This window comes from Chanos chanos, chromosome 12, assembly GCF_902362185.1.
Source record: "Chanos chanos chromosome 12, fChaCha1.1, whole genome shotgun sequence".
NCBI lineage: Eukaryota > Metazoa > Chordata > Actinopteri > Gonorynchiformes > Chanidae > Chanos > Chanos chanos.
Genome location: NC_044506.1, coordinates 6434737 through 6458718, shown reverse-complemented (window position 1 = coordinate 6458718; position 23982 = coordinate 6434737). Strand labels below are relative to the sequence as shown.

General features: G+C 41.4%; 2 protein-coding genes across 5 annotated transcripts in view; one reads left to right on the top strand and one right to left on the bottom strand.

Annotated features, from left to right (window-relative positions):
- Positions 1 to 1839, bottom strand: part of bop1 (BOP1 ribosomal biogenesis factor) — a 56963-nt gene extending 55124 nt beyond the window's left edge. The window contains exons 1-2 of the mRNA XM_030789070.1: positions 1744 to 1839; positions 1108 to 1383 (exon numbers count right to left, since the gene is read on the bottom strand). Of these exons, the coding sequence (XP_030644930.1) occupies positions 1108 to 1383; positions 1744 to 1803 (336 nt within the window). The 5' untranslated portion in view covers positions 1804 to 1839. The remainder of the gene's footprint in view (positions 1 to 1107; positions 1384 to 1743) is intronic.
- A 425-nt stretch (positions 1840 to 2264) lies between these two features.
- Positions 2265 to 16894, top strand: hsf1 (heat shock transcription factor 1). Of its 4 annotated transcripts, none has more exons than XM_030788801.1 (14): positions 2265 to 2686; positions 3679 to 3787; positions 4764 to 4891; positions 5965 to 6089; positions 9113 to 9188; positions 10263 to 10324; positions 10815 to 10902; positions 11646 to 11779; positions 12497 to 12748; positions 14629 to 14742; positions 15435 to 15540; positions 15889 to 15936; positions 16264 to 16330; positions 16631 to 16894. In XM_030788801.1, the coding sequence occupies exons 1-14, from the start codon at positions 2561 to 2563 to the stop codon at positions 16828 to 16830; spliced, it is 1635 nt and encodes a 544-aa protein (XP_030644661.1). In that variant the 5' UTR covers positions 2265 to 2560; the 3' UTR covers positions 16831 to 16894. The 4 variants fall into 4 exon arrangements, with proteins under 4 accessions (XP_030644661.1, XP_030644660.1, XP_030644663.1 ...); XM_030788800.1 differs by having other exon boundaries at positions 4764 to 4900; XM_030788803.1 differs by lacking the exon at positions 14629 to 14742 and having other exon boundaries at positions 4764 to 4900; positions 10815 to 10893.
- The last annotated feature ends 7088 nt before the right edge of the window (positions 16895 to 23982 follow it).

Sequence of the window (23982 nt, the reverse complement as noted above, 5' to 3'; positions counted from 1 at the left end):
GGGGGTGGTAGTGAGAGAGAGAGAAAAGGACTACATAGGTCAAGAAGGTCTCTGGTCCTGTTTTTTTTTTTTTTTTTGTATTTTTAGGCTTACAAAGTTGGCTGCATTAGGTTACAGGAGCTGAGCTGTGAGTCAACTGACTCAAGGATGAGAACAAAATCTACTAATTTAAAGAAAAAAAAATCTTGAAAACACTGTCAATTGCACTTTAAATATGTGAATATGGTCGATAGAGGAGATCATTTCAACCAACGAAGACAGTAACATGCAGACATTAGAACCTGGTTAAGAAATGTTTTTGAATTACTGGATCCAAATACAGTACTCTTGTATGGCTCCTTTACCCTGAGCGTCCTTCACTCAAGTTTTGAAATAACTGAATGTGTGAACGTAACACCACACAAGCATCATAAGAAGACCTTACAAAGACTTCAGCAGGTTTCATTTACCCATTCAAGTACAATTAGCCACCAAGACAGTGAAGTCGCGAGCAGACAGAGACCTGAAGAGAACTGAAACAGTGACCACCATTCAAATATAGTAAATACATATTTGTCCCAAGTCTTAGAGCCATTCTTATGTCTTGAGGCCTCAAGTTAATTTGAGGCATCAGTTAATAAAGAGTCATGTATAGAACTCTCTGTTAACTTATTCTGTGGCGCGCACGACCCGACTGTAAAGTCCAAGCCTACGGCCATCCAGTCTGCCCCACGTTAAAAATGTCTGCGCATTCATTCAGTTCAATGCTGATAACTCCAGACTCTCATCATATGAAGAACCACTGCCTCCAATCCAAAGAGATAACCAATTTATAAAGTAGTAAACACAACAGAGGGCTTTAAAGGTGATTTACAAGGCTCACAGAAACACATATGGTTTGCAGTTAACTGAAGAATGAGAGCTGAAATCAAATAGTAACGTGAAAGGCCCGAGAAGGCACTGACAGTGCTGTGTTTGGAGTGCAGCTTTGAAGAGACAATGTGCTTGCTAAACAGGGCTGAAACAATGTTTTAACACCAGTGTCACACTTCAGAGTTTTCATATGAACAGGTTAATCAGATCATTTCCATCATGTACAGCTGTACAGTGTAGTGACAGAGGGCATACCTTGGGTTTACTGACATCGTCAGAGGGACGCTCAGTTGTCTCAGCATCACCGCTACTCTGTCCGTTTGCTTTTACGTTTGCGTCTTCGTTGTCCAAGTCTTCGTCGGCATCCTCTTCCTCGACATCATCGTCATCATCATCATCATCATCATCACTATCGCTGCCCGAGTCCTCTAATCCAGAGAACACACTCTCTTCGCTGTCGGATACATCACTGTCTCCTTCATCATTATCAAGAGCTCCGGCATTTTTATTATTATTGTCGAAAATGGGGAGCTGCGAAAAAAAGAAGTGAAATATAAACGATGTATACTAAAATAATACTGCAAATACACAGCACGCGTTTCAAAGAGGCAAACATCAAGACCCAGTCGATAATGCCACGTTGGATCTAAGCGTTCGTTTTTATTGTACGAATTATCCTATGCCCAAAAAATTTGGGTTGAACATTTGTTAATCTGGGAGGTTTTCTTCAGACGCTTACTTTAAACATATGACAAAAAAGCAACATGTCACTCTGTGATACTTCTTCTTGATAGCAGTTAGCCAACGTTACCGAAAAGTACTATACTTGTAGCGACATTCCATATTACATAACCGTTTCTCTTCGTCTGTAAGATTTTGTAAGTAATGTACCTGTTCTTCGTCCTCTTCAATATTTCTCTTTTTAGAACTTTTATCTTTAGCTTTACTCATGTTGCCGATTTGCTGTGCATCAGTACTCGGCGCAGGCATGCTGGAGAGAGAACGGCGACCATGTGGGTTCCGACAGGGTCAAAGGTTGTAGGTTAACACCGAAAACATAAACTTTTGCGATAGTTTTTATTTTTCAAAATTATTTTTGGTAAAATTATTTAAAATGAAACTCTATAATCATTGTAGGTCATTAAAATTGCTTCTATTTAGCATTTCTTTTTTTAAGATTTGAAGGTCAGAGTTCAAAGGTAACGGTACAGAGAAAGTCAATTTCTTTAACGCAGAATTTGAATTTATGATTGATATATTTGTTCATTTTAAACGCTTTTGTGCTTTATTTCATGTTGAGATGTTATTTTAATTGTCGAAAAGCATTTTGATTGTATTTCTGGCTACGTTATCTTATCATTGACGTCACAAAATGGCGACTACCACGCGCCCGTGAGATGGTTGTTTTTCTACGCAGTTCGTAGAAATGTCGTTTTGATGGAAATTTCCACTACTTCAGGACAGCGATAACACGCCACGGAATGTACACAAACGAGCAGTTTCATAAGGGACGAAGCTTTTAACAATATAATTACTTAATTAAACCATTGTTGATCGCAGGAACTAAGACTTCGTAGTTAAACGAGCTAACAGCGACTAAGCTAACTAGCGTAGCAAGCTAATGTCGATGCGTTGACGCCGTTAATTTCCTCAGTCTTTGCCGACTCTTCCCAAAGACAGCGGTTGACATATTTTATACTTTGTCATAATGGATTTTCACTCTGTTGGGAGTGGTGGGGTTATAGTGAGTGGTAGTAACGTCCCTGCGTTTTTAACGAAACTTTGGACGCTAGTTGAGGACCCAGAAACTGATTCGTTGATCTGTTGGAGTCCGGTAAGTCAACAACTAGTTCCAACAAACACAGCTATTGTAAGAGTATATAATTAATATATGAATATAATTATGCATATGTCTTTAAGTTGCGCAGAAAGTGAATAATGAATATTCCTTAATTCATCTTCCTGTCGCGAGTATTGGCCTTAGGGTAAACTGCTTTTCCCTTTGACTCAGTAGTTCTATCCAATCAGTCGTCATGCTCTTTTTTAAACAGCAAGGCAATAACGCACAGCTGTTTAAACTCGCCGCTTAATTGGGGTTTTATCACAGTTGCTATTTGATGAATCTTCCTTTGACCTGGGCGGGTTTCATTAAAAGTCTTGAACCGTGAAATGTGGATAAGTCTATTGGGAGAACGAAAGTGTTTAGACTACGAGAGAGAGGTGTGACTACTCCCAGTTAGGTCTCTTACCACATTTAAAAATACAGCAGTTTCTCTGTCTTAGAATTGTTCTAACCGTAGTTTTAAGCTGCGTTGTTTAGCACTTATCCAATACCTTTCATGATGTGAGTTTGGTCGATCGATCAAAAAATTTGCCTAAATTTTGTCTGAATACACGTTCGCTACCTTACGCCATACGCAGAGGGATTTTCCCTGGTCTGAGATTATTTTAAAGTCCCCATTCAAAACATGGCCACTATTACACTATTTCATTAATCATTAATCCCATATACACTGTAAAGTTAATCATGTTGAAGATATATGATTTTATGATATTTGCCAGTTAGTTTATACTAAATGCCAGAGAGTACGTAGGCCGTGCTAGCACCTACTTTGAAATGAACTTTATTGACCTGAGGACTCATCAGTGATCAGTAATTAGCTATGAATGCATAACAGAGGATTTGAGTATAACTATAGAAACTTGTGTACAAAACTTCACTGTTTAAACAGAGTTAAAGTTTCTCCGCAGACAAAATTTACTGTTCAGATCTTGTATTTTTTTTTTTTTTTAATTACCACTTCCCTTTTTCTCCCTGTTCTTTAGAGTGGCACCAGCTTCCATGTGTTTGATCAGGGCAGATTTTCCAAAGAAGTACTTCCCAAATACTTCAAACACAACAACATGGCTAGCTTTGTCCGCCAACTCAATATGTGTAAGTATTCACTTGTCCTGTTTCCTTCTTTCTGGGCGCTCGAAGGATAGTTCTTAGTACAAGAATGCCTAAGCACTTTTCCTAGCAATCATAAGTCATACTCTAATAACTTTTAATTCTTGTTAACGATGTGGAGTTTGTTCACCACAAGTTAAAATTTCAGTTGGTGAAGTGGATGTGTGTATGTGTGTATACCAGTGCAGTTCTAATTCACAGTTAGTGCTAGGCAGAAGAACAGTTTATCCATCGGAGATTTATTGTACCACAGGGACCTTGCTCCACAGTTTATACCACCAGTGTGCACAAGGCTAATTACATGTGTGTTTATAAAAATAGACTACCACATCAACTGGCGATACACGCTCTACCGTTAGAACAATGCAAAAGTGTCGTGTTTTGAGAAATGAGCCGTAGGTTGCCCCATAGAGTACTAGTTCAAAAACTGCACCTAACATGACATAAACCTTTCTATAGAGGAATGTGTGTTGTCTGTACTGTGAAGAGAGGAGAAGTGGGTGGCTTTGAGAGTGAAGCAGGTGTATTATTGATGTGTAATAAAACTAAAAAAGAAAAAAGTCACTAGACCATGATCTTTACAAGTACCATTCAAAGTTCTGTTTATATCGTGAATTATGGATTCTGTTGCTCAGCCCCCCCTCACAGTGATATAAATAACGAATAAACAAATAACTAAATAAATAAGATATAGTAAATAAATGGCTAATTATTCGGCCACTATTTTGTGTGCGCGATTACGATACGTCTCTCTTACGTCCTAGGCTAGTAGGCAACGTATGTACAGAAACGCGCTTTTTGAAAAGCTACATTAACACCGGAGTTCAAATACGGTTGACTGAATCTGGTGCAGTGGTCTGAACGTCGAGCTTTTTCCACGGGTAGATGTTTCCGTACATTCACGCACGCCGTTGTTATTTTCTCACGTGTTCACGCGCTTGCGCGTTTTGTTTTCCGACAGACGGCTTCCGCAAGGTTGTTCACATCGAGCAGGGTGGGCTGGTGAAGCCAGAGAAAGACGACACAGAATTCCAGCACCCGTTCTTCATCCGGGGACAGGAACACTTGTTAGAGAACATCAAGAGGAAGGTAACCACAGTAAGTACCAGTCTCACAGACCTTCCTTTCCATGGTAAAGAAAGCCTAGACTGACTGAGAACTGCTAGTTTCACTTCTCTGGAAAGACAAACAAGTCACCCTGACTATAGGAAGTTACCATAGAATTCCAGCACGTGTACAAAAGATAAAGATCTTCTTTTTTTTTTCTTCTTTAATAAAATATTCGTCTCTTTGGCTTTTGAGTCTAGTGCTTGATCAGCGATGTCCTGGGTAATATCTTTGTCAGTTTCTCTTTCCTGTGTTATTTCTTTTCCTTCTGTTCTTTACATGGATAGAAATGATTCGGTCAGTATAAACTTTGTCGTACGGTCAGTGGTGTTAGTGCTGAGTGGAGAAGAAACTCTTTGTTTATGTTAATGAGATGCGGTCAGCCTGATGCCACATCCTGCCTCTTCCTCATGTAACTTACATCAGAGTATAGTGCTATAGCCCGCTACCTACAGACTACTTTTCAGATCAGTCAAACCAGAAATATAAGGTTGTTTCTGAAGAACTTTGCCCTGAAGAAATGTCGGAAAAACGTTGAGGAAATGTTACATGTTGTGTGTGATTTAAGAAGCGTCCAAAAATGTATCTCGTAAGTGATTTTGTTATTGTTCTCTGAAGGGTTTTTGTTTGTTTGTTTGTTTGTTTCTTCACTTCATTCCCGATCAGTTTGAATCCTTCGGCTCTCGGCACTTTTCTGTCTCTTTCTCTTTTGGTTTACAAGGCAAGATTGAGCTAATCTAGAGCGGCCTGGCAGATTGCCAGCTGGGGTTAGGGTGGATTAGGGCCTGAGGGCCAAGGAGCTCATAATCTGACGTTGTCCGACCGGTAAATTCGTTCTTTTTCCAGTCGGATGATTTATGGTTTCATCCGTCTTCCGTCTGAGTTTCTGGCCCGGCTGACCGGCCCGGCCCAGCCTGAAATCTAAACGCTGAGCTGACGCTTTCCCAAACGTTTTCCAAACGCCGCGGAGCATCTGGAGCAGAGTTCAGCGGGAGGCCGAGGCCTTTTTCTTTCCCTCCGTCTCCTGACAGTTTCATTGTGTTGTGTGTCCTCAGGTGTCGAATATTAAACACGAGGATCTGAAGCTGAGCCCGGACGAAGTCTCCAAGATGATCTCAGACGTGCAGCACATGAAGGGCAAGCAGGAGTCCATGGATTCCAAAATCAGCACCCTCAAGCAGTAAGTCAGGCGTGGAGTGGAGTGGAGTGGAGTGGGTGTTTAAGCCAGGACGTGACAACTCACAGCAGGGTTCGGGTTTTTTTTTTTTTCTGTTTACAGCATGACTCTCTTGGTCAAGTTAAGGGCAGGGTGACCAAAAAAAAAACAGGATGACTTGCCCTGTCACTTCCCCTTTAAACAGACGAGTGCCAAAAAAAGCTTTCACTGGACCTGTTTTTTTCTTTTCTTTTCTTTCCTTTTCTTTTTTTTTTTTCTCCTTTTGTCTCAAAGGTGCTAAAAACACACTTGTGGTTTAACTTCCTCAGCCACTTAACTTACTCATTTTTTTTTCTCCCTTTTTTTTTCAGACTGGGTAAATGAGTTCAGAAAGATATATTTTCTCTCTCTCTCTCTCTCTCTCCCCCTTTCTCTCCCTCCTATAGGGAGCCTCTGGGCCCTTGCATTAAGGCTGCGTAAGCCCGTTTATTTAAAGCTGGTGATTAGGAGAATTGCTGGAGTCCCAGCGCAGACTAAAATACACAGGCCCGGGCTGCACGTCTCTGCCGTCGCCTGGGGAACGGGATTCATAAATCAAGCTGCTAGCGCACCTATAGCCACATGCAGATGTTTGTGACAGCGAAGCGTCTGCCCGGGTCTTCTCCGTCCGCGTTCGCTGTGTCAAAGCTGCTGTATGTTTCTCATTTAGGGGCCGCCCTGGGCTGGCCACGGAGATTTATAACGGCGTAAATGCTTTCAGCTCCGCGGTCGTGCGTTATTGCTCGTATCATAAGCAGTTTGCGTTGTTGGACGTGTGGATGAGTAGAGGTTTAAAGCGTTTGAGGTCTGGGTTTTGCTGGTCATTATGAAGTGAATGTAGGTTAATCTTCTTCAGGCTTTGGACGTTTTACCTGCTGGCGACAGCGTGGCAATACTCCAGAACTCTTTTAGCCCTGGGTTAGTCACCATTCTTAAATAAGACAGACTTCTTCATGCCCTTGTGTGATGAGGCTGGCCAGCTGCATTTAGAATGGCAAAGTATGTGTCTGAACCCACTTCACTGAGACATCTGCTGCCCCCAAACACACACACACACACACACACAGACACACACACACTCAGTCTCACTCACATGCCCCCACACATTCACACAGCTGCACTATGATTCCCACCCAGGGTCTCGTATGGAACACATGCCGTGATTGGACGGGCATGGATGATGTCACAAAGGCAGTATAGCAAATGAGCTCATTCAGATCTGTCTGTCACCATAGTGAAGGCTCTTAACTTCAGTCTTCTAACGTTAAGGGAGTTTGTGTAAAATTTAAAGGGAATTTAAAGTTTGGTTTGTTGTAAACATCCTTTTTTTTTAGCCAGATTAATTCTTTTTGTGGTACAGACTCCTACTGAGGGAAATAATTTGGTTATAAATAACTTAAATAACCTAGTATTTGGCTTGTACAGTTCAACGGAGAGAAGGTGGTTGAAGATTTCTCATCTGTCGTTTAGGCTGGTGAATTTGCATAGCTCTCCATTTTGTTGTGTTCCCTGAAGCTTAATCAGCCATTTGTGTCTGTGTGATCTGTAAGTGGGGTGAGAGTGGGGGTTTTGTGAGGGGAGTCTTCCGATCCCCCTGCTCAGAGGAATCCACACCTGCCCCCTATAAACCGTTCCATCTGCCCCATTGAACGGGTCAGGCACTAGGACCCTGGGGAGGTGTCTGTGAGAGGTCTCTCTCTGCTGTGTGCACTGTAAATGTGGCACGCTGCTGGTTTATGTGTCAACTGAGTGCACAGATTCGCTCCATAAATACAGATAAAGAGCCTTTCTGCGGGGAGCTCTCTCTCCCCCTCTCTCTCTCTCTCTCTCTCTCTCTCTCTCTCTCTCTCCCGCTCTCTCCTACCCTCTCTCTCCCGCTCTCTCCTACCCTCTCTCTCTTTCTCTCTCTCCTACTCTCTCTCTCTCTCTCTCTCTCTCTCTCCCTCCCTCTCTCTCGCTCTCCCTCTCTCTCTCTCCCCAACTCTCAAACTCTCTTGCGCATTCACAATCTGTCCTGTTCTCTCTCTCTCTCAAAACCCACTACAGATGTTTACCATTTTCATTTTGGATATGCTGAAACACACTTATTGACTGAGCCGTCAGTTTAATCAATAATGTGACTTTGTCTATCTCTTCCTCTTGTCGTATATTTTAGCAGTTTGTTCTTCACGTTACGAAATTGTTCAAAAAGGTGTTTGTGATCGTCAAATGCTTTAAAGTAATCGTTCGACTCCAGTTAGTTCAGCTCATGTCTTTGAGAAGTGCATTCTGTGTGTACGTTTCCACACCTGAAGCTGGGAACGCCGTTACTCTGACGTCTGTAAAGATGTCTCGGGGCTTCACGACGCAACCCCTTGATTTTAGCCTGGTTTCCACGACCTGAGTGGGCCGGTGAGCTCACGCTCGCCGAGCGGTTCTTAAGGGCGTCCTGGGAATGGGTTTTAAGAGGGCCAGGTGGAGGGGACATCTTTATAAGCTACCCCTTAAAAAGCTGAACAAACAGGCCCTGCTCAGATCTTTCAATAGCCGTTAACTTAGCAAAATAAACGTCCTCAAGTATTCTTCAAATCTTTTACACCCCAGTAAAAATGTAGAGGTACCCCCCCCCCCCAACGAATTACAGGAATACCACGATGTGTGTGTGTGTGAGAGAGAGGTGAGCATTAAGGTTAAGTTGGAGACGTCTTTCAGGAAGGTCCAAGACTTAGCCAGGTGGTATTTATTCACTTCTCTTCAAATTGAGGTTGAATTGGTTACATTGATAAAGTCATGAATGTTTGATGTTCTGAATAACACTCAGTTTGTTACATGGTAATATTTGTTATTGCTGTTTTAAAGACAAGAGAGAGGGGAAAACCAGCAAGGATTACAGCATTTTGGCCAACACGTCACGTCAGTTTATGCCAAAATAAGAAAATATTCATGCGCGTGAATGAGTCCTTGACATAAGAACCATAAATGTTTATTGTATCTAGCGTATTCATGTTTGTTTTGTTTTTCTTGTCCAGTGAGAACGAGGCCCTGTGGAGGGAGGTGGCCAGTCTGAGACAGAAACATGTGCAGCAGCAGAAAGTCGTCAACAAGGTACCAGTTTTCCCACTATCCCACTAACACCACTCCTCCCCTCTTCTCTCAGTGGCGTTCTGCCCGCCGAGCGGCTCTCCTGCTCTAGTCATGTGTGTCTGGCCTTTCTTTTAAAGTCACAGGGTAGCTTTAACAGCCTGTGTTTCATAGTACGTCCATGCTCTGTCGGTTTTGGTTGGAGAATTACGTTTATGTTCCAAAGGAATGTTAAAAAAAACGATTGTGACACAACGCACGGGCTTTGTTCCCATCGCGTGGTTTGTCCAAACTGTTTCAGTGGCTCAATTCTCTTGTTTGACTTTCATTAATGATTGATTCTGGAGAGTGGCCCATATCCGATATCAGTGTGAACCGACCTCTGTCCCAAAGCAGCCCGAGATGCACCAGTGAGCACAGTCGTGTCGTCTCTTTAGAGATCGAGAGCGTCCAAACTCAGACCTGGACGGCCAAATGCCTGTGCTTTTTATTATCTCACCCCCTAATTAGAGGCTGCTTTGTTTGTTTGTTTGTTTTGGTTGACATAAACACCAGCAGGACCTTGGCCCTTCAGGACCAGATTTGGACCAGCATTTGAGCACTTAGAGGGAGAAATGCAGTCCACAGGCTCTGGTTCAGTTCCCTCCCAAATTCAGTTCCCTCCCAAATTCTTAGTCTGATGTGTCACAGAGGTCAGGAGGAGGCGATGATGACCAGACCAAGAATCAGAGAAAACGGCCAACAGCGACGGCAAAAAACGTTCCGATTTTACTGCACATACAGACACAATCCAAATCAGAACTAAAAAGAGAGGAACTGCATGTGGTTCGCTGCTGTTCACACTGATCTACAATCATCTTACATCTGATCTGCATCACATATGAGAGGAATTAATCCAGATTGTGTCACTGTTAGCTGCTTTGTGAACAAAGCCATACTGGTTTCTATAAGTGTGCGCGCGCGCGTGTGTGTTTCTGTGTGCGCGAGTGCACGTTTTATAGCACGGCTGATAGTATGGACATGAATACAAACATGTTGTCATGACCAGAATTGAAAATCTTACAACGACACATTTCATCTTCTTCTCTGTCCTCCCAGCTCATCCAGTTCCTCATCACACTGGTGCAGTCCAACCGAGTCCTGGGAATGAAAAGAAAGATGCAAGTCATTCCGAAATTTTTACACACACTTCATTTCTCTTTTAGAGTCTGTGCTGTGTTAGCTGTGCTGTCTGATGTTTAATATTTAACATAACCATTAAGGACAATGACCTGTGAACCCAAAAAGTTTGGAAAACTCAAAAAAAAAAAAAACAATAGGCAGCTGATTTCCTCAAAAACTTAAGTGACTCCAAACAGTACATAAAATGTTTGTGTTTGTTTTTTCCCCCCAATTACCCAACTGTATTTGAGGTAACACTTAATTTAACATGATTTAATATTTACAGTTTGTAATTCATCTGATGCTGCCTCAATTTTCTTTCTTTTTGAGTCATCCAAACTTTTTGGGTTTACAGTGATTAACAGTTTTCTTTGCCTCTCTCTCTCTTTCTCTCTCTCTCTCTCTCTTTTTTCTCTCTCTCTTTTTTCTCTCTCTCTCTCTCTCTCTCTCTTTTCTCTCTCTCTTTTTTCTCTCTCTGTCTCTCTGCAGTCCCCTGATGTTGAACGACAGTAGCACGGCTCACTCCATGCCCAAATACAGCAGACAGTATTCTCTCGAGCCGTCGAACGCGATCTCTGTGAGTACTCTGACCCCTGACCTCTGACCTGGCCCGGCCTAGCTGGCCTTAAACACCCTCTGTTTGCCTTACATACGTAAATGTTTGTGTCTCTTTAGATCAGGGTCCTGTTTCAGAAAGCGAGTTTAGTGAAAACTCTGAGTTAACTTGGAATAAGCAGTAAACCTCCTAATAGAAGAGCCCTATGGCTTTGTTTTGCTAGGAGAAAGAAGCCATAGGGCTCTTCTATTAGGAGGTTTACTACTTGCTCTGAGTTAACTAACTCTGAGTTTTCACTAAACCCACTTCCTGAACCAGGGCCCAGGATGCAGTTGCATGGAACACAGTCAAGTAATGAGTCATGTTAGGCCAAGACCAAGCTGTTAAGGGATTTACCATTTATCCTAATGGAATGAATGCGGTCATGTGGCGCTGTATTGTAAGATATGCCTACTCGGAAAACGTTGTTTGACTGCCAAGGAAATCAAAAATGTATTGCGTAAGCTGCTTATTCTTTTTGTTTGTTTGTAAGGTAAACATATTAGTGCTGTGTTGTTTTGATGGTCTATTTCTTGTGTTACGATTTTAGATCTGGGTAGTTGTGTTTTTTTTCTCGTGTGTATTTTTAGCTTTAGTGCCCTCTGATAAAATGTATTTGTGCATAATTAGCCTATGCCGAGACAAGACAGCGGCAGCATTAAGAGTGTGTGTGTAGAGCTGTGTATGTTGACCGCGGGAGTGAGTGTGAGTTTGTGTTTGTATAGGCCTCTTCCACAGGATTTGGGGGGACGAGCGTGTTTTCCGCCGACTCCCCTGTTAAAAGCGGTCCAATCATCTCTGACATCACAGATTTGGCCCTGTCCAGCCCTGTGGCCACAGAGGAATGGATACAAGACAGGCAAGTACCCAACACCAACGTGACAGAACTCCTGCGTTAAAGTGTGAGTGTGTGTGTGTGTGTGTGCGTGTGTGTGTGTGTGTGTGCGTGCGTGCGTGTGTGTGACGGACAGAGAACGAGATACAATGCATAGTCTAATAATGAATGGAATTATTTTTGTTATATGTCAAGTGATTTTTGTCAATACCTTAGTATATTATGTTTGACATAGCATAAGTTGCCAACGATTGAGAAATTCTTTTCATAGTTGTGTGTCTGACATAATGGGACATGAAATGAATTTGACTGAAAGTTATTCGAATCGTTCACCTTAAGGGTCTGTATTTTTCTGTTGGAGAAAAATACAGATCTAACATCAGAGTGTGTTTCGTGCTCAAAGTTCTGTTTTCTTTATATAAATTATAACCATTAAGTGGTTTTTCAAAAATGTCATCATACACACACAGTTTACCCTCCAGATTAAAGTCATCATGTGAATGAAAGTTATATCACCCAAATGGTAGAATTACCAAGCCAAAGCGTAACACGGGGCACACTGCCTTTGTGGGCGGCCCACAAAATTTTCCTCACTACATTTTCAGCTCTACTTTCCAGCGCTGCTCTCATCACAGGTGTTTGTTCATTTTCCTACATTCAAACCATGCTGCCCTTGTTCGCCGTCATGTTAAATATGCGAAATGTCTTTTTTTTTTATAGTCCCTCTTGCTCTACTCACAGAACAAGTCCAGTGGTGCACATTAAAGAGGAGCCCTCAAGCCCCGTCCACTGCCCAGAGGTAGAGGAGGTGTGTCCTGTGGAGGTGGAGGTGGAGGCGGGGCCAGGCGTGCCCGCAGACACGCCCCTTTCGCCCACCACCTTCATCAACTCCATCCTTCAGGAGAGCGACCCAGAGCCAGCACCCGCCCCTCCTCCTCCTCCTCCTCTTCCTCCAGCCAATCCGAAATGTTTGAGCATCACCTGTCTGGACAGGTGAGTTTGAACTCATATCACACCTTTCGTTGTGTGCCCTCAAAATGACCCCACCCCTAACCAGATTCCTACTAGACCAGCACTCACCCACATAACTGCATAACCAAAATCTTAGATTCTGAAGACCGGTTTCGTTTAGATGACCGAAACACGACAGGACGGTCAAAGAGACGAAAACAAAACCTCGTCTCCCGCCAGCTTTCACCCCTAAACATCCAAACGGCTCATGCATTGTGGAGTAAAATGCTTTTCCCCTGTCTCTCTACGCTGTCGCGCTCTGCATATCTGCTGCTTCTGCACAGCTTACTGCTGCAGGAGTACATCAGACAGCACAGCACAGCACTGAGTGGTACTCTGTGAGCAGCGCAGGGCAGTTTAAAATCATACCACTACATGTCGGGATGGGATGGTGTATGATGCAGTAGACGACGCATTTTTAAGTCAATAATAAATAACAGTGATCGAGTCCCATTGCTCTTTCTTCCCTCCGATTGGCTGTACGGAACACCGTTCCGCCCCAGGTTTAGACACTTTACCGTTATAGGTCGTTCAGAAACGTTGCGACAGTATATTTACCGTTCGGCTTCGTTCTCAGGTTTTTCGACGAGCGCTAGGTGTCTTTGCCTCACGTCGTAGCTAGTTTCTACTTTCACAGTAGCACTTAATGCCTTTTACGTTTGTTGTTGTTTTTTTATTATTATTTATCATTTTCTTGTTGATTTTATTGGTTATTATCATCTACAAAATAGCACTCCATGCAGATTTCTTTCTTTGAAATTTGTGTGTGTATGCACTTAAACACATACTTAAAAAATGGTTTTGGACCATGGTGTAGTTTGTATCACGTTTTGGCTTGAAAGAAATTTGAACCAACCCCAGTCTCTTAAACGTGTATAAAAGTGTAAGATAAAAAGGAGAAGTGTAGTACAAACAGCAGTGCAATACAAACACAAGCTCCTCAGAAATGAGAGAGGAATAAAAGCCATCTGCAATACATTTTATTATAAAGCTCCTCATTTGGAAAAGGAGCATAAGCAAAAAACTAAACTCACGCAACAGTGACTTTGAGCCTCTTTTCCTCGGCAAGAACGCAGGCGTCATCTGACAAGCACGCAGGCATCGTCGGATAAGCACGGTATTTTCCTACAGTGAGTAAAGAATGAAAAATGGGAAAAGGTGTACTGGTTTCACATTATGATTAACATTATTCTTTATGCCGGTGGAGCAGAAGGGGGGGGTTGTTGGGTTTGCAACACATGAACAGTAAACAAAAGAACTGTGGTTTTCAATGTAGGCACTATATATATACATATATATATATATATATATATATGTGTGTGTGTATGCATAGAGGGAGAGAGGACCGTATCAGACATGTGTATGTATATGTATATGTATATATACATGTCACACATATACAGAGTTATGTGTTACTACTTTTCTTTCTCCTTTTTCCTGCTGCTGCTGCTTAATATATGTATATATATCTATATATCTATTTTAATCTGTGTCTCTACTTGTATGACTGCATTGCTGTTTAGTGGGTGTTAAGATTTCTCACTGTGTGCATGGTAATCCCATCAGCTCAATTGGATGCTCAGTAAATCCATTAAATGCTTAGCCTGCACCAACGCACACTGTGTACGTCACTACAAGGCCCTGGTCTTCATGCATCCCCAACTCTGACTGATTTTACCCCCCCACCCCCCACCCCCCCCAACAATGAGAGCACAACCCAAAACAGGACTGCACTGGGTGAGTGAGAGAGAGAGAGAGCAAGAGAGAGAGAGAGAGAGGCTTAAAGACAGAAAGAGCACACAGTTTTTGTGTCATGTCATCCACTGTGTGTTCCGTACCATGTTGTGCTTCTGTCTTTTCAGTTATCCACCGATGTCTGAGGTTTCCCGCCTTTTTTCCAGTCACTCCTCCTCCTCATCTTCCTCATCTTCCTCCTCCTCCTCCTCTACGTCTCTGCAGCTCAGAACTCACTCAGGGTTAGCATCTCAGTCCACGATTTCGCCCCCCTCGCCCCGCCCCACCCCCAGAACTTGCAATGCTGTGTTCCACCCCCCCCCAAAAAGAATCCTGCTATTTAGGCTCACATCCACTAACCCACTAAAACTACCCCCCTTCCCCACCCCCATCTTACCCTTAGAGTGCTACTCACCTGAAAGAATGGCATGCTCCATTCCTCTGTGTGTTATGGATGGTTTCTTCGTTTGTGCTGACGTATGAAACCCGAGCACTCGGTTGTTTTATCTGTTTGGCATGAGAAAGATTTCAAGTATTGTATGTAGTTTGCCCAGACAAACTTGAAATTCATCTCTTAATACTACCCCTTTATATGCATTCTAATCTGAACATCACATCTGATTTGGAATCAAAAAGAGCAAAAAAAAAAACACAGCTTTTATCTTTCTGGGGATTTAGAAATGACCACACCCACAGCACGGGTGCGACCCTGCCCCTGTGTCTACTGTTTTTGCTGTAATTGTTGTCCAAAAGAGAATCTCTGAATGGTTTCCTTAGCGTTCCAGTAAAAAGCTGAAAAAAAAGCTCTTCTGATGTGTGATGTAAACATACAAGACATACCTCGTGTGAAAGCGAAGGCGTCAACCCTGAATAAAAGTTTGACTTGTTTTTTTTTTGGTTTTTTTTGTTGTTTGTATATTTGTGTTTGTTTTAGAAGCGAACTGAGTGACCACGTGGACAACATTGACAACGGCCTGGACAAACTCCAGTCTCTCTTAAACGCCCAGGCCATCAACTTCGACACCTCGCCTCTCTTCGACGTGAGTTCTTCGGCCTCTCTGTGTCACTACAAATAAAACCACCACAACATCTGTCGTGCGTGTTTATCTCTGTTCAGATTGGCGATTTTAGTTATCAGTTTTTTTTCTTAGACTTTTTGTACCGTTCACACTAAAAAAAAAAAAAACAGCAAGGATTGTGTTCTCAAATTAGATGTGACAGCATTTCCAAACAGACAGCACAAGAGAAAAATTTAGAATTTAAGAAAGATGTCTTCTAAAAAAAAAAAAAAAAAAAAAAAAAGATTATTATTCAAGTGAAGCTGATGATGGGAAGTGAATTAGAACGTGAGAAGAGACTGAAATGAGGTTTGTGTGACGTTTTTGCAGATCTTCAATACCACAAGCTCAGACTTCGACCTGGACAGCCTGACAAGCGTAAGTGACTCCTCAGGTCTTTTTCACACTCTCATCCGTGATGTTCGCTTTGTCCGTCTCTGTGCAAACCTCTGACACACTTCTCCGAGTGTCTTCAGCTTCACTTTAAGTGAATGACTTACCGGTTCCTTTAGAGAAACTCGAGTGTGGAATGTTTAGAGGAATGTGTGTGTCTCGCTCAGATGTCATCAGACTAGAGGATCTTATCAGAAGGACCTGAGAAACAGGCAGTAATAGGACACACACACTCACACACACACACAGCTGCATAAACAAATGAAAAAAATAAAATTTTGAGTAAAGAAAATGCCTTTATTTCTCTGGCAGATTCAGGATCTGCTGTCGTCTGAGCCAGCCAAGGTGGCTGAGACAAACGAAGACTCTTCAAATTCAGGTACATGTCAGTCAACTACTCCCAGCATGACCTGTACTCTTACAATGATTAGACTGGTTGAACATCGTCGTGGTAACTACTTGGTATTCTGTATGAGTATCCCAAGAAGTGACTCCAGTTTAATGTAAATATATGTTTGTTAAAATATGTAAAATGGGTGCGTGATGCCAACACAGACGTTACGTTGTACAGTACCTCTGTGTGCAACTAAACTATTAATATGCAGTTATGCTTACCACGTCGTTTGTCCTGTTTTATGAATGCGCATGCACTGCTCTGATCGGCTGGTCTGATGTGCAGGGAAGCAGTTGGTCCAATACACGGCCCAGCCGGTGCTCTTGCCTGAGCCAATCAGCACGGAGAACACCGAAGACCTGCCTATTCTGTTGGAGCTGCAGGGGGACAATTATTTCAGTCAGGATTCGTCAGAGGACCCCACCGTCTCCCTCCTGTCCACTGACTACCACACCACCACGCCCGAAGAGCCCAAACTGGATTAAACCACAAGTTCTGAAAAAAAAAGGGATTCACATCCAACGTTGGGCGTTTTAAAGTTTCTGGCCCCCCCCCCCCCTTGTGTTTCTTCTCTGATATTCATTTTAACTGTTTGGATTAGCAAGATTTATAATATTCATAATAATTCGAAATAATAATCATAATAATGAAAAGAAATCACTTTCGAGTATTCCTGCACTGTTTTAGTGTGATGAAGACAAACAGAAGGGTCTGAAAGCAATAGAGAACTATTCTTTCTGGTAATATCCTCACAGTTCCATTGGTTTTTAGAATCAGTGTGTGTGGGGGGGAAAAAAAAAAAAAATGAGCAAATCTCTCGAGTCGATTTCATCACCGTTGTTATGCAGGCTAGCAGCTGAAGCAATCTGATAACTCCAATAACAAATAAATATAAATATATATAAATATATTCATACGTATACATATATATAAATATGCTACAGATAATCAGTAGGTCAAGTTCTTTTGATCTTTATTTATGGAACACGCAGAGTGTGTGTGTGTTTAAAGTGGATTGTTTTAAACATAATTTTTATCTACTTGTAAAAACTACGCGTGTTGAACCACAGAGACAGATTTTTCCCTCTTTGTTTTCTCTGCTCAGCAAGGATCTTGGATTGTTTGTAAAAACACACACACACCCACACACACAATGTTATTTATTCTGAATAAGAAGAGAGAGATGGCTTGCCAAAAAACAAACGTGGCTTTTGGTCTTTTACTGAGGAGACAACTGACGGACAGCATTTAAAAAACAACATCTCGGTTTCACCTTTTTAACTTTACTAATGCCCAGAACATCCCGTACCCCCAGCCACATACACGCACATGCACACACACACACACACACACACACCGCTCTACCCTCTCGCAGTCGCTCGTGTCAGCGGATTGAAATAGCACCACGCTTTCATAATGGACCCAGTCATGGTTCTCTCTCTCTCTAGGATTCAGAAGAAACATTTATTTTCAGTAATGTAAAGCAACAAAAAGGTTTCAGTAGGTTATAACAACAACAACAAAAAAAAATGTTTTCAATAATATAACACCTGTTGTGTCTATAACAAGTGAAAAATGTTTTTGTTTTTGGTTTTTTTTTGTTTGTTTGTTTTTTTTTTATCTGCGCTGAAACATTTTGCCAGCCTTTCTCACTGTTGAAAACTGTACGCTTAATACATATCCCACATTATATAGCGCTGAGTCTGGATATGAATCAGACCAAGGGTCAAACCTGCATTTCTAAGCCTCCAAACAGAAGTAGGAATTGGATTATATGGGAAAACTGTCTGGGGTGGGGTGGGGGGGTCGTATATGGTTTTTGGAAATTGAAATCCTTCCTGAAAACAAAATGCTAGATCTGTGAGGTCTAAGTTTGAAGTATGTGAAATGCTTAACATAGCTATATATATTTGGCATTGGTCTGATGTACATATGTGTGAAACAATAACTGTCTCAGTACCTCATGACGATGACAGTGACACGCCGTAAGGTTTCATACCGTATAGTCAGAAATCAAGGTTAGAGAGCTGGATAAGCTAACACGCTAAGATTGCTCTGAAACATCATCATTCGCTCAGGAACAATACACCTGTCTTTTGATACCAGTCAGGCTAAAGACACCTACCTTACTGCAGGAAGGGGATCAGGGGAGGGGCGAGGGGGGGGGGTCCTCGCATCCAAATTACATTTGTAGTCAGTCCATTCCAATCTGGTATCTGATTAGGACTTATTCTTATTTTTCTACTGAAGAGAGCTTCATCTAGTGTCCAGAGAGAAGCCAAGACAGTTTGGTTTGAAGAATGACTGGTTGACTGATTGCTTAATTGATTGATTGATTGATAGGAGAATTGGCGAGTATTTATTATCTGACGAGGTGTATGTTTGCCCCCTGTGGATTCAAAAGGGGTGAAGCATTCTTTTTGAATGATTATAGTTCTGATCCCCCTCTGTTAACTGCTGAAAGTAAGAAGCATTGGAGTGTGAATGTTTAATGGCAGTAATATTGCTAAAAAAAATTACAATCATCAGTTTTAGTCACTTGATGACTTGTCACAGCCTGAGAGATGTTACAAAATTATTTTATTACGCATGTGAACAACATTTTGTGTACTCGTAAGTCAAATAAAATGTTTTTTTGGTTTTTTTTTTTTTTAAAATAGCTGAAATTTGAGGTTTTGACCTGTGTGTGTGTAATCCCACCCAAGTCCTGTGTGGTCAGGAAGAACCATCGTGAGTTGGTCAGAAGAAGAACAGTATCTGATGAAGAGACTTCAGTTGAAATAGGGTTTAATGTGAACCGGATGCATAAATCCTTTATAGCTGATGTGGGATGGGGGGGGGGGCGGAGAGAGAAAAAAAAAAACAATTGAGTTTGATGTTCAAAATAGAAGTTAAATTTAATGTATAACGATTACTTTAAGTGACATACATTCAGCAATTTACAATTTGTGACACGTTTTTTGAAGAATTTTATTCTCTTTCCTAAACACTGAAATACAGTGGTACACAGCACAACGACAACACGGATGAGTTCACACAGTACGCTTGGTTTTGTTTGTCTTTTAGAGGGGTGACAATGCAGTTTGCTTTTTTGTTTTGTTTTTTTGGTTCAGATTTTATTCATGTGAGGCACAAATTTATTTTCACGGGGGTTTTTTTGTTGGTTTTTTGTTTTTTTTTTTCACTTTGTCTCCATTTTTTTTTTTTTTTTTGCAGAAACAAATAAAATGAAAATAGAAAAAAAAAAACAACACAGGTGAAGTATGAACAGGCGTAATAAACACTTTACTTACAGTGTCACCTTTTACGTTTAAATAGTCCAAAAAAAAAGTCAAAACCGACACACACATGCATACACACACACACACACACACACACACTCAATCCAACACTAAGGCTAATGGTCCGGTTCTCTGTTCCTTAGCCAGGCTGACTGGTCAGCACACTGGAATCTGTAGCGCAGAAACTTGACTCGCGGTTTCATATGGAAATCAGCAGGTATCTTCCAGTTCCACATTTTCTGCACCTTGTAGAGAGTTCAGAAAAACGATTAGCGCGTCTCTCTCTCTCTCAAAATTCTCTTAAACGATATATACGTATAAAGGTGTCAAATGTGTTGTTTCAACAGCGACGGTTTGGCGCACCTGTACAGTTTCGAGGGAAAACAACAACAAAAAAAAAAGTTATGAAATAATGGTCGTCCTTCTGAAAGATCTTACCTCCACCGTGAGCATAGCGACTGTTTTCAGATTACTTCCGGACACGTGTTTTTTTTTTTCTAATTCTAGTCCTCTAACCACAAGTGTCAGAGGCAACAACAGTCATTTTATCATTTTACTGTAAACTGTAAAACCAATAATGTAATCTAAAAACAAAACAACACTTACCAAACAACAAGCTCAATACGTAACTATCTTCGTAATTAAGAGTTGTTTAGGGGTGGAAAAAAACAAGTGTGATGGCATTTTTAAACGAATACAGAAGAAGAGGAGGAAAGGAGAGGTATAGTGCCTACCTTCAGGACCCTGACCAGATGTGTGGTACTGTTCACCGGGTGAAACTGGACAGAACAAGCAAAAGAGAGAAAAGAGAAGAGCTCTTGAGCATCTGTTCCTTGCACGTCGTACCAAAGCTGTAATCTGAACTCTCTCCCTCCAATTCACATTCATTCCTCCTTGTCTGGGAGTTGACTGAGTAATTACTGTATTAGACTGGTCAGTGTCATCTCGGACAGGGTGAAAAATCTTCAGTACCTGACGCTGAAGGACCCTTGGGTGAAGCCCTTTTGGTGCAGACAACTGTTCAGTCACAGTCTGATTACTGATATTTTCCCCTTAAATCGTACATTTCTCTATGACCTATTCTATAGGACCCCGTTCATTTCACCCTGTTCCCTTAAAGTTCTGTGGGACTCTACTATGGTCTCACAGAACGTCTGGCTCACAGAAAGTGTTCGGTTAGACTGAATCGAAGCCCTGCAGCAAACTTTTTTCTTTTCTTTTTTTTTTTTTTGCAATTTCCTCTGTGTGAAAAGTAAAGTCAGGTTTGACGAAAACATACTGGGAGTCAAGACTGTATAAATCATTATTATTTATCTAATCAAATCTTAAAGAATCTTAAGTGTTTCATTTTTACCATATGAAAGAAAGATTCCTAATCCATCACTCTCGCTCTGAATCTAATCCAAACCAAACCAAACTACCATGGGGCTTACCAGCTGCCTGTGTCTGGCCCGTGGCATCAGGTGGACCTGTTTGGATAGAAGACTCTACATAAGCAACAGAACTCTGTCAACAGGGCTCCACGTTGTTGGTCCACATAACGTCCATTGGTGCTCAGTCATTACTGCTTTATACACTACAGTATGTAATGGACATATGAATATCCTCTGGGTAGCTTTAAAGAACCTGGTTACACCACAGTACACTAAATTATCACCGTTTTGCACCCTTACTTCTTAGCTAAATATTCAGCAATCAGTGAGTTAAAATTAAACTTACTTGAACCTCCAGGAATTCCTTGAGGTTCAGCTGTCACTGTAAGAAAGAGGATCAGTCCACACTTTCATTTCAGTTTGTAAAAAAAAAAAAAAGAGAGAAAATTAAAATGTATAACGCTAATGTGATGAAGTGGGGTTTTGATTGACAGATCACCCACCAGTGCCCACAGCATCTGGTAGTGCTGAAGCTCCCAGTGGGTCTCCTGTAACTGAGACAGCCGTTACACGCACACAGAGACACTTATGAGGGATGCTCAGACACATTCGTTTCTTCATACTGTTTGAAAACTGTTCTGATTCTGTCCTAGAATGGAACCTCCACCAAGACGATGGAATTCTCAGAACATTCTAGAAACTCTAATTAAATCTGACATTCTAAGTGTTTGTTCTGTGGGTGTAGCCCAAATACAAAAACACCTACCTGTTTCTGTCTGAATTCCACCACTTATTAGTGTATCTGATGAATCTGAGAGTAATGCATAACTGTTAGCAGTATTCATTCTCAATTTCCCATAACTGCTAGACAGAGTTATACAGTACTGTTGTGTAGGATATTTGATGACCATATATGGAAAAGAAGAGGGACAGAGTCATGAATATGAATGCGGAGGCTGACCTCTGCTTACAGTGGTATCCTACCTGTAAATCCAAGTCCAGGACCAAACACTGAATCTGAAATTTAGAAATAGATTACAATTATGCCTTGTGTGACTGTGAGTGTGTATGTGTGTAAACAGAGAGAGAGCCTGTTATTACCTGTGTAATTTGACAGTCCATCAGTCACACCTGCACCTCCTTGTTCTGGGTCGGGCAGACATTCATATTTTAGAGAGTAACCTCAAAAAGCATAAACTCACATCTTGAAGCAAAACTGTAAACCCATGTTAATGGATTTATTTTACTTGGCTTCGGTAAAGATGAAACCAACTGTGTTGTTTGCTCTGTGGGAAAACCCTGCATCAGCTCTGCAAAAGGGAGGGTATTCAGGATGCTTGATCATTGGATACTCACCACCAACAGCTGGTGAGCTAGAACTATAGACCGCATCACCCATGGCTGTGGAAAAGCAAAAAGTACATCAAAAATACAAAAAAAGAAAAAGTAACTGATAGAGTAAAAATCTAGTCACTTCTTTTGCTTATAATTGGCTTAATATTTTATGTTAGATACTAATGAATAATGGTAAAAGAGTCCAGATGCCCCTTTTTAACTCAATGGCAAAGGGCAAAATATTTAACGGTTTCCGTGGCAACTCATTGGAATGTTGACAGATTGGACCCAAAGCTGAGAATCTGAGATGGTACTGGTATAATACATGACTAATAACATGACTAATATGACTCTGTGCTAGCATGTCTGATTGCTGTGCTTTGAAAGGTCGGGAGGAAGCAACTAGTCATAACTCAGGTTTTACCTGCGCCGTCAATGGAAGTCTGTAAACTGGTCCCCAGTTCACCAGCACCGCCTGTTCACACAGAAGTGCCAGAATCAGTCTTCAGATGAAAACTATATGGCATATACAAATGCAAAGCCAAAAAGTCTGGGATCCTTTTTTTTATTTTTATTTATGTGTTTGTTTGTTTATTTGTTTGTTTATTTATTTGTTTTTTAATGTAACTATGCACTCTATATTCAAATGTAGAGGATTGATACCTGCTACATCCACATGTGTTCCCATATCTGTGTGGCCACCATCTGCTAAGAATTGACAGTGGAACAAATGAGAATGAATATTGCACAAATGGGCAAGGATCACGGATTTAGTCGAGGTTTTTCCCATGCCTGTTCAGTTCAACCAAAGAAATAACTACATCACAAATGACAAGATCGTCATATTCCCCTCAAGGTTTCCTTGAATATAGTCAAGGAAAACTGAAGCGCTGTCTGGCTTAAACAAGCTGAGCTGACAAATGTAATTCAGTGAGACAAAAACCTACCAGGTATATCTGTCTGGAGACCAAACGAATGGCCGTTTACATCGTGTATTCCTGCTAAACACGGAACGAACATTAAACGGGACAGATTTCATCACTTATCAAAGTTTGTTTTTAACAATTTAAGGCTCATTCCAGCTCTAATTTCAGTTTAAGGTTGCAGTAGGCCCGTTTACTTAGGCATCTCTCAAAGCCGTTTTATTAACATAGCACAGTTCTGGCGTTGACTACCTCGTTCGCTAAATATTATTCTTCGACAAATACTATCAAAGATTCGGTGAACTCACCGGCGGTATCGAAGTGCGAAACGACGCCATGTTGCACAACTAGACACGCGGGAAACAAGGCCAATAGGTGAGTGATGGCTTATTCCTTGGAACGTTGTTACTAGCTCTGTTTCCCTCTTGGAAATATTTTATTTTGATGAATAGACGTACAGGGATTTTCCAATGCTGTCTTTGATATGAAAATGTTTCCAAAACGGCCCATTCGTGCGTTCAATGATGAAAATTTTCCATGAAAGAAACGCTATCAGAATATTTTAGTAAAGACAGATGCATTGTTTTTCATTGCCAAGAGTACAGACATGCACATCAATTTATGGCTAATAAATCAATCCAGCTGTTCTGTTACAAGGAGGACTGTAGATATTTACCAGCAGAATCTAGCGTATCTGTAGCAACCGTCTGGTGATCGAGTGTACC